Source organism: Cicer arietinum, chromosome 4, assembly GCF_000331145.2.
Source record: "Cicer arietinum cultivar CDC Frontier isolate Library 1 chromosome 4, Cicar.CDCFrontier_v2.0, whole genome shotgun sequence".
NCBI classification, from domain to species: domain Eukaryota; kingdom Viridiplantae; phylum Streptophyta; class Magnoliopsida; order Fabales; family Fabaceae; genus Cicer; species Cicer arietinum.
The window spans coordinates 10,896,690-10,907,403 of record NC_021163.2 but is presented as its reverse complement, the minus strand read 5'-3'; the positions used below and the strand labels follow the sequence as shown (position 1 = coordinate 10,907,403).

The 10,714-nt window shown below is 31.8% G+C and overlaps 2 protein-coding genes across 2 annotated transcripts in view; one reads left to right on the top strand and one right to left on the bottom strand.

Annotated features, from left to right (window-relative positions):
* LOC101502862 (F-actin-capping protein subunit beta) overlaps nucleotides 1-5,049 on the top strand; it is a 5,297-nt gene extending 248 nt beyond the window's left edge. Inside the window, exons 2-9 of the mRNA XM_073367497.1 lie at nucleotides 1-38; nucleotides 233-303; nucleotides 2,086-2,199; nucleotides 2,435-2,517; nucleotides 2,621-2,694; nucleotides 2,853-2,972; nucleotides 4,370-4,465; nucleotides 4,615-5,049. The exon at nucleotides 1-38 is cut by the window's left edge and continues 4 nt beyond it. Coding sequence (XP_073223598.1) covers nucleotides 1-38; nucleotides 233-303; nucleotides 2,086-2,199; nucleotides 2,435-2,517; nucleotides 2,621-2,694; nucleotides 2,853-2,972; nucleotides 4,370-4,465; nucleotides 4,615-4,698 — 680 coding nt within the window. The 3' untranslated portion in view covers nucleotides 4,699-5,049. The remainder of the gene's footprint in view (nucleotides 39-232; nucleotides 304-2,085; nucleotides 2,200-2,434; nucleotides 2,518-2,620; nucleotides 2,695-2,852; nucleotides 2,973-4,369; nucleotides 4,466-4,614) is intronic.
* A 1,233-nt stretch (nucleotides 5,050-6,282) lies between these two features.
* On the bottom strand, nucleotides 6,283-9,527 carry LOC101502547 (very-long-chain aldehyde decarbonylase GL1-9-like). The gene is made up of 3 exons (XM_004496348.4): nucleotides 9,384-9,527; nucleotides 8,725-9,070; nucleotides 6,283-7,224 (listed from the first exon to the last, which is right to left on the bottom strand). Exons 2-3 carry the CDS (start codon nucleotides 8,947-8,949, stop codon nucleotides 6,682-6,684), a joined length of 768 nt encoding a protein of 255 aa, XP_004496405.1. The 5' UTR covers nucleotides 8,950-9,070; nucleotides 9,384-9,527; the 3' UTR covers nucleotides 6,283-6,681.
* Nucleotides 9,528-10,714: the final 1,187 nt, after the last annotated feature.

Genomic DNA, 10,714 nt, shown 5'->3' with positions numbered 1-10,714 from the left:
CTTCCGATCTCCTCTCTCAAGTCGATCAACCCCTCCAGGTCTCTCTCTCTCTATACATTTTCCCTCTTCCTCTTTGCAATTGCATTGCTTTTCGCTCTTTTTATACCATGTTTACCTACTCATAAATTGGAGGTACAAAAGTACAGAAAATTTGTTCTCTTTTTTAATGTGTTCAAAAAGTTTAATTTTTATTTTTTGTTATATAATAATCAAATTGTTAGTCACAAAACAGGTTTTGTGCGATGTGGACTGTGGGAAGGAGTTCATATTGTGTGAATATAACAGAGATGCAGACTCTTACAGGTTTATCATTATTATCTCTATATAAATGTTGTTTATGGTCGTTGTCATATGCATAGTTTTTTTTTAACCATTTATAGCCGATTGATCGTGTTTCTGTATCTTAATAATCAAACTCTTACTTTATGAAGTTTAATTGCATTGTTTTTTTTTATTGGAATTACCACTCAGTGACGCATACAGTATAAATTTAACAACTAATAAGATATCAGACTATGTTTGGTACTGTTTTAAACTTGCAATATTGACATGAGTTATGATAAACTCACCAAGTTATACTAGGAAGCTTTGGAATTAAGCATATTTTAAGACAGGAAACTTTCATTATATAAAATTAATTTGGTTTTTTATTGGGGGGATCAATTCATGGAAGCTGTATATTTGCTACAAAGACTGATAGATTGAAGGATTTAAAAAAAGACCCACATAGGGTTTTCATTGATTTGGGAAAGACACATCGAGTACCTGGAGAGGTTTTATGAAAGGATCTAGAGAGTTTAGATTGCTTTTATTTGAGCAGTATAAGACATGTATGAAGGGATCGTGATTCACGACTACTGTAAGAACGCAAGGTGGATTGTCCTATATGTGTGCATCAAGGGTAAACTTTGAGCTCTTTTCGTTTTATTTTGATACTAGATGTGCTTACTGAACATATTCAAAAGACGGCGTCTTCATACTTTTGGGAATAGTCTTACTGTCCTAGTTGCAACTTGCAAGAGAATAAATAACTTAATGAAAAGTTAGAGATATGGAGACAAGACTTGGGAACACACAAATCCCACCTTAGAGATAAAAATTGGAGAATACACAATACCACAAGTCTCATGTAAGTACCTTGGGTACATTATACAAAATGAATGAGATGGAGGAGATGTCAACCATATGACTCGAGCAGATTGGATTACATGGAGGAATGTTTTAGGTATGATTTGTGATAGAAAATTACCACCCAAACTTAAAGGGAAATTTTGCTAACTGCAAGCTGCGATGTTGTATGAGACTAAACATTAAGTAGTCAAAAGCCAAGAAAGTAGATTCATTGTCGTAGAGTTAAGAATGTTACGATAGATGAGTAGTTACGCAAGACAAGATTGGAAATATAATTCATAGAAAGAAAAATGAGGTAGCTCTTGTAGTAGAAACTATGGTTGAGGATGTGAAAAGACCTGTAGAAGTATCAGTAAGAAGGATTGACCAAATGGGTGATAGTCCAATAGATAGAGGTTGAGGAGACTAAGAAAAGTTCTAAGTCAAACCATTAAGAGAGATTTACAAGTAAATGATCTATCTGTGAACTTAATACATGACAGAGAGTTGTGTTGTTGTCTGATTAATACATCTAACACCACCACTTTGTGGAAGAAGGTTTAGTTGCTGCGGTTTATTTATGTTTTTATATATGAAGTTAAGATATAGCAAGTTGGTAGTGCCCGTGAGTTGCATGAAAATATCTATGAAAGAGAGAGAGTGCAGGAAGATTTTTTACTTTAAAATATATGATTAATTCCATGTTTTAACATCTAAAATAAACTTCAATGTATTTACTTATATTTAGACTAACATTGAAGCATATATTATATTGATTATATTAATGTTATAGTTTATGAAAAACTTGATCTTGGTAGAGACTGGAACAAACATTTATTTCTAAGTAGTTCAGTTCCTATGGACAAATCCATTATTTATTTCTTATCAGTGTCCTATTTGTTTTCCTCTTTTTATGTGCTCAAAATTTAAGGAAAGACAGGATTAAACTTATTGTTTTATCATATCTTTCCGCAGATCACCTTGGTCGAATAAATACCATCCACCATTAGAAGATGGGTCGCTTCCTTCTTCAAAGTTGAGGAAGCTTGAAATTGAAGCAAATGAGATATTTGCTATATATCGTGACCAGTGAGGTTCTTTACTTACTTTATCTTTTGAGCTTATGCGCTTTTCAGAGGTCAAATCAAACTAGGGCACCTTTCTACCTGATGTCTTATTGCCTTATTTTGGAATTTGTTTTGTTTCAAAGAAAATCACTTGATGATGGAGCATCCTTTTTTCTCTTCTTGCTATCTATCTGAATATAGTTATTTAGCTATTTAGTTTTAAGACAATATTCAACCATTAATGGATAATGTCATAGATATTATGAAGGTGGCATTTCATCAGTTTATATGTGGGAAGATGAAAATGAAGGTTTCGTAGCTTGCTTTCTAATAAAGAAAGGTAAACTTGTTATTTGAGCAGTCTATAGTGAAATTGGAAAACACTTCTCATCTTTTTGACCTTTTTTCTAATCATGCGATTGTTTCTAATTTCATGATTGAAGATGGCTCAAAGACAGGGCAAGGTCGACGGGGATATCTAGAGGAAGGAGCGTGGGATGCCATACATGTTATTGAGGTAAAGTGCCTTTGTTTTGAACACCAACCATTGATAAAAACATCAGCATGATGACCTTTACTCAATTGGAAAACTATAACACTTTAGTTCTAGTTTTTCAGCTTCTTTTCTTGCAATGATTTCAGAAATTCTTATCATGCTCTTTAATGTTAATATAGGTGGGACCAGAGGAAGAAGAAATCACCAATTATCGGCTGACCAGTACAGTTATGTTGACTTTGACTACAAATAATGAGTCGTCAGGAACTTTTAGTTTGTCTGGATCAATTAGACGTCAGGTGCGTCTCTCATCTTGAAAATTTTATCGTTTGTTGAACAATTTATGTTATGTTTGATTTCTTTCTTTCTCAAGAAGGCACATCATGAACAATGCAATTTTATTGATTGAATTATATGATTGTTGTTTGATGAATCCACATATATTGCACCAATCTTTAGAAGGGCAGTAAACCCAATAAGTATGTAAGTGTAACCATATAATTGGGGATATTAGGTTGGTCGTTCATGTAATAAGTGCCTCTAAACACTGGACAACTTTAAACCTTCAATTGGCTTTAGGGGTGAAAGCTTTGAATCTTATCTTGCTCAATCAAGGAAAAATGTTCAATAAATTCTAAATAACAGGCTACCGATATGCTTTTTAAGCATTGCCTTAAATACTCTTCACTACTCACAATTATGTGCTAATTGCTAAGTATTAATCAAGTCTCCCCGCATTTGATATTTTCAGGCAGGTTTTCACCTTTGTCCTAGTGTGTATGTTTCTATTTTACCAGTTTAAGCAGGCTAACATTGTTTACATTGTAGTTTTGGTCTGTAAGAACCTGCACTTTATAAATTGTGTTTCTTTATTAAGTTAGCGACTCAGTGTATTTACTATTGCATGTTTAGTTGGCTTAATAAACGTAACCTCCAAATAAGCTTGTGAAGGTAAAGATCCCAACATCTTAATAAAAGTGATTTATGATAACAATTGCAGATGTTTCCGACATCACAACTGTAGAATCAATAAGCTTGATTCCAGGATTTAAATAATGAACAGATGAAATCTGAAGGAAAAATAAACTCAAATGTACATTCTGTACATTCATACAGAAGACAACAGAATGGTAAAAAGAAACTGAAAGCCTGTTTTCTATCTATCTACACAAATATATCCGACTCTAAACAGAAGTCTCGCAATAAGTATATTCCCTAATCCCTACTATTCCTAATTCATTAACAATTTATTAATCCAATTAAAATTGAACATTATTCTCCATCAATTGATCCGGTGAACATTTGGTAAATTGTTGTCTGTACAATTTTATTTGGTAGAGATGTGGCAGATATTGATATTAGGTGGTGTGAAGAATGATTGAGGAGATGTACATTAAATACCAAAAAGTTAGCCTTAAGTGAAATAGGCATCTATCATTTGGCAATGAGATCTTTTGACATTTAAAAATGTACTTGAAAGAACAACCAGAGAACATACTGGCTAATGACAAATCAGAAAGCTTCTTACTGATAATTAAGGGTCTGTTTATGACAATATTTAGAAAATCCACCTATATCCTTAATATATGAGTATTTTGTATATGTATGATATGCTTTCTTTCTACCTTGTGTCAGCTTTATGTTTTGTTTTTTCTTAAATAAAAAAATCCTAAATAATCTTTTCTTGATATTTTAGATGAGTATGAAGCTATCTGTTGCTGAAGGACATCTTTGTAACATGGGAAGGATGATTGAAGAAATGGAGAGTAAGCTGAGGAACTCACTTGATCAGGTACTTCTTGATTAAAGGATTCACGATTTAACTACATATTTCTTGTATTCAAATTTAGTAACTGGTTCCTTCATAGCTCTGGCATTTCAAACTAGAAGGCAAAATGTACTTCGTCTTGTCAACAATCTGTATGCTATTGCAAATTACAGGTATACTTTGGTAAAACAAGAGAAATGGTTTGCACACTAAGACCACCAACAGAAGTGGCGCAGATGAGAATGCCTGAGAGCTGATTGCCTTACACACCGTGTGGCGGAGACAATTTTACTTTGTTTTCTACATATGTTTTAGCATATTTGGCTGGTAATTTGTGTTACTGTATTTGAAGTAGGCAGTTTCACAAGGATTGGTGGTTCGGATGGTCTTTGTTTTACAGAGGTAGTTCTGCTTGTTGTTTGAAATGTAAACTGTTGTGTTTTGTAGTGGATAGCAGCAACATAGCATCATGTTTGTTGTTTTCTTGTTGATACTGGAACGATGATTCAACAGAACAGTGTATGTAACTCAAAAATAGCTTATGAGAATGCCTAAACTGATGCATCTATTACATTCTTGGGGGAATGGAATGACCATTCAAATTTTAAGGACCACTACATTGTGGATTGTTATTTTCTTTATTGTTGTTATTAGCTAATCAAATTATCTATTTATGATAATCAATTTTCTATTAGAGGTCACGACAACAATTTAGAATAATTGAACTCTTGACTTTTCAATTCTCAAATGAACTTTTTCTTAACATCATACTATTATAACTTCTCTATTATAGCTGTATTTAAGTGATTTGGATTTTATAATCTAATATTAAATTTAAAGAATTATGTTAACAACGCACTTCTTTCTAACTCATTCTTTATATCACTTTCTTTTATTAATTGAAATTTATATTAATTTATGTCTCAATCACATGATTTAGGGAGATGTATCTGAAACATGAAACAAGGTGCTATCAGTGGTTTTGAATGATTGAAACATTCTCCTTTCATGACTTTTGAACTCTGACCATCTTTTATACTGTTATTACTTTTTTGTTTTTGTAGCTATATTTTTATTTAAGTAATTGAAGCTGTTTATGCACGACTTTTGAGTAGCTTTAAATTTTAAGTGCTCCGTTGACATCATCTAAATTATGACCATTTGGCCCACTTTTAAAGTCACCTAAACTTTTTCCATTATCATATAAAATAAAAATTGCTTCATATTCCTCCTACTGCTTGGATTTTACATAAAATGGGGGGGAAATGAATAAGGTGGTTTCCGAATATAGAAGAAAAAAAAAAGTGAATACACTTTGAGACCACATCAAAAGTTATGATGCAGATATAAGATGAAACTAAATATTTACTATAAATATCTCGCATTCCAATTCAAATACTGAATAATTAAACCCTATAGTTATCCATAAAGCTCATAGTCAAACATTATGAATGTCGATAAATAAATAAACGTCGCAATCAACCAAGAAACCAAGACTTCAAACAAAATTTATAAAAGCTTCTTAAACTATACACCCAACTAATTTATTTATGTAATTTTCTTTTTTTCAAATTTTTTTTTAGCTTATTTTCGATCTTTTCCCCCACACACAGCTTTTCAGATATAGTGATAAAATGAATAGTTAACTCGATATTAACCTCATGTACTAAACCCACCACTAGACAAAAAATCAATTAGTTATTTCCCAGTGTATGTTACTTTATAATGAAAAATAACAACTGACCTATTAACTCTTCATTTCAGGCCTTCTTTAAGTTAAATAGATTATTCTTATGATTATATCTAGTTTCCTTAATAAATAAATAAAAACAATTCAAACGTAACAGGTTGAAGTCATTTTCATTCCATCCCAATGATTTAAAATTAAGGATAAAAGTTTCTAATACAGTGTATTGTAATCCACACTTAATGTAATACAAGTAGTAATAGAAATAACAAATATGGTAGCTAAAAAATCTGATACTTTTTTAGCAACATACACCTTAAAAAAATGTTTTTTTTTTAAGTACATCATAATAATAATGAAAAGTTATCTCATTAACCACGACATCATTGTTATGCTACACAAGGTGGGTTGGCAAAACCTACTGCAATAACATGATCTGAAAACATTGTCAAGCCACCAAAAAAAATCTGTAAGCGCCACTCAACTCAAGAAATGTCTGCAGTAAAGCCTCTGGTTCGATCGAAAAACGCTGCCATAACAATTACCATTGTAACTAGTCCTTTGAAGGCCTTGCCTCAAACCCTCCTTCGGGCCGCTTTACAAGATTGAAAGGCATGTATGTCCCGAGAAGTTTATCCCATATGGGAAAGAACGGCTGCGAATAATTGTATTTCAGTCCTTGTAGTTGATGATGAATGTCATGATACGCCGTGTTATTCTGGAAAAATAAATGGAAGATGTTGCCAGGTAACCACAGTCCACAGTGGTCGTCAACGGTTTTCACAACAGCAAAGCAGAAGAATATGACGGCTGTTCTCGATGTCATCCCGGAGGCAAGAAACGAGATGGCTCCACCAACAGTATCGAGTAGAAGACCCTCGATGGGGTGATTGTAAAGAGCTCCTATTGCATAAGGAACAACTAATCTATGATGTTGGGAGTGGATATGGCGGTATAGAAACTTGTTCTGATGCATGTACCGATGCACAAAGTACTGCCATGTATCCATTACAAACATCGCAATAACGATCTGAAGAATTTGCTTGGTGATAGAAGGCTGCACCGTCACCCCAGATGCGTTTGACGTTGTCGTCAACTGCAGAATTGTACCAAACATATTAGTCATTTGACTACAGCAAGAGAATATAATCTAAGAATTTTTTTTGGTTTATAACATAACAGATGTTATTTCTCTATCCATGTATTCATTATGATATGACAAGAGTAACTTTCTTGCAGCATCTGAAAACTTCAAAGTGTTCAATTCAGTATAAGAAGCAATAACCGGGCCGATTAATATAACTGCTCCAATATATAAAGATTTCCAATTCACTAGGCTGTATATAACTAATCTATGTGGTAGTTCATCCGTTGCCAAACCAAACACAACCTATAACTGACACAAATATAGATGATAGATCTACAACAACTGCTTAACACACAGACAACAGAAGTTTAGGATTCTGAACTATAGCTAGAGCAAAATTCATGGCCCGTTTAAAATTAAAAATTTAGTGATTAGAATGACCTTGTTCACTGGACCAATGACTATCCTGTTTACATGACATGATTTTGTAAAAAGATAACTTATTGGTTAGCATATCATGCGCACTGGTTAGATTCAAATAAATAAATAAACGATATTTAATTTCCCATGAAATTCAAGGATGACTACAGAATCCAGCATGAACAACACATAAAAGATGAGTACTATAGCTCCACAAACCATGTCTAGTTTATTGCCTAATATCTGAGTATTGAGTTCAAAAACAAGCTGAAAGTCCACATTTTATGGCAATGCGCCTTTTTCGCAGTTCTATAGCGAATATGGTTGAAATGTCCCCCCTAAATGATTCGTCTTTGAAGCTCTATACATGGTTGTTTCAAGGAAAATTCTGGTATGCAAAGAAATTAGACAGCTTTTTCTATTTTAAGCTATTTGGATTGCTTCTATCATTTAAGAAGAGTTTCCTATCTTGCGTCCAAATCTATATGTAATTTCCTTTCATCCTAATAATATTAATATTTTTTATCATGGACAAAAAAAATGGCATATAAATTCAGGTCAAATTTAGACTAAGTGAACATAACTTCAAGTAAATGGATGCATAATATATATTTCCAGCTTGGAGCTTATGCAAATTCATGCAAAAGGAAAACAAATTATACTGAGTTTTTAGTTAAAGTTTACTGTTGAGCCGGATAAATCAAACTATTACATGGCGGGAGAAGATTCTGTCCATCCGAATACCAAACATGAGAAAGAAACTAAAACCATAATCCTTAACGAAGTATTGTATTTCGTTAAAATTAAAATCACTCTGCACTGCACAATTAGAAGAATCACAAAGGCTCTTTTTTTGTAATACTGCCACTCTAAATTTGGGTGATCAGGCGAAAACCAACTAAATAGAGACAGAACAACACTTTCATTTTTAAAAATGCTTTTTTTAACTACAGATGTGCAGAAAAGCAATAAAGCAACACAGAATAAGATTAACTACAACACAGAATAAGATTTTCAACTAAAAATTATATTAACTACAGATTAAGAAATATTATTACTAGAGACTAACTCAATTGTAGAATAACTTACCAAGGTGAGTGCAACAACTGCCTGAACAAGCTGCTGAAGCAAAACACCCTTCACAACTGCTTTAAAAGGCACCAAATTCTTTTTTTCCTCGTCTCTCATAGTATGCAGCCGATAACTATCTAAAGATGGAAGCAAGTGATAAAATCCAGCATATATCCAATATATCACAATAGGGGCAAATGTTCCCATCACTTCATCACTCACATATCCTTCCCAGAAAACCATTATATATAAACTTCAAAAGTGGAAACAACTCAATTTTAAGCAAAAATCACCCCAACCCAAAAAAAAAAGTCAAAGCTGCATTACAGCTAGAGATCTCAACTAGGACAAGTTCCTTCACACCCTGAAAAGGAAGAAAAAAAAATTAATAATAATAATAATTGTTGAGGTAGTTGGTCACACAGAATAAGAAAGAAAAACAGCTGAAAAGACAAACACAGCTTCCATCACATGTTTTCAACTACACAATTCTTAAGCTTTGGAGAAAAACAAAAGGAGCCACATAGTACTGCATTAGACTATACTAATTCCTAAAACCTGAAAACTGAAAATTTTGGAACTTTCCCAAAATTCTCAGAAACCAAACAAACTCAAAAGAATGGAACTTTACAACAATGCAGAAGAAAGCCAGAACAGAATTTGGAATAATTGCTTACCTACAGATGATGAAAACGGTTTGAAGAATGAAACCCTTTCTCAGCTAAAAAAAAAGCAGATTTGTCGATCAGATCTAGGGCTATATAATCCTAATGGATAAACACTGGTGACAGTTGTGAGATTCCAAAAATCTTCAAAAGTTTGAAAAAAAAATTATTTCGAATTTGAATTATTGTGTTTGATGGGTTTGTTTGTTTGTTTTTGCCCTAATAGTCTGTCACTTCCGTACACCTTCTTTTCTCCCCAAACGTGTTTGGTAGACAAAGAAAATGATTAAAGTTGTTCATTTTTGGACCCCCCCCATCACCCTGATTTTTGTTTGTTCGTTGGAAAATGCGATGGACACGTGTAGTAATTTTGTTGTCTGTTACACTCTCCTTCAATCTCCACCGTTCGATAATATTGTAATACACACAAAAAATACTATTGTCCCACTCATTAATTATTAATTATAACACTTATTTCACACATTTATTTTTGTCTCTAGATTATTAATTATAATACTAGTACTATAGTAAATTAGTAATACTATCGCACTATTTTTAAATATGAAAAATTAATATTAATATATATAATCATTTCAAATGAAAATAGTTTTATAATAAAAGTATATTAAATGAAGGAATAATAATTCAATATAAATTATATTTATCAATTACTATATTGATTATATTTGTCTTTTATTAATGTGTCACATAGAGCTTATAAATAAAGAGGAATGAAGGAATGACAATGCTAGTTTTGGCTAAATTTGTTTTAACATTAAAAGCATCTTTAATTTCATAAAATCAAACTACTTTAAAACTAGATATAAAAGGCAAAGTCAAAGTTAAGTTATATGATAATTTGTTCTAAAAAAAATGTTGTTTAATAATTGTTAACTTTAGCTTAAAAGGTACTTCTAATATATAGTATAATTATAACATTTGAATTAAATAATATAAAATAGATAAAATTTTCAAAGGTTTCCTACTTCACTTAAAAAATTATCTCCACTAACTTTTGAAAATTTATGTGTACCTAATTTTTTTAACGAAAAATAATATCTTGTTTCTAATTAAAATATTGTTTAACCAAACTTCTTTTTTTAAGGAAAAGAAAAGTCAAAAATAATTAGCTCAAATAGTGCCTTATTTGATAAAATAAAGTTATCAATCTTCGTAGTCTTTTCACAAGATCAATCTTCATAGTTAATTAATCCGTATGATTGTATATTATTATTATTATTATTATTATTATTATTATTATTATTATTATTATTATTATTATTATGTTAGTTATAAATAAATATAGCTAATAAATAACAAGTGAAGTAACATGGATCACACTT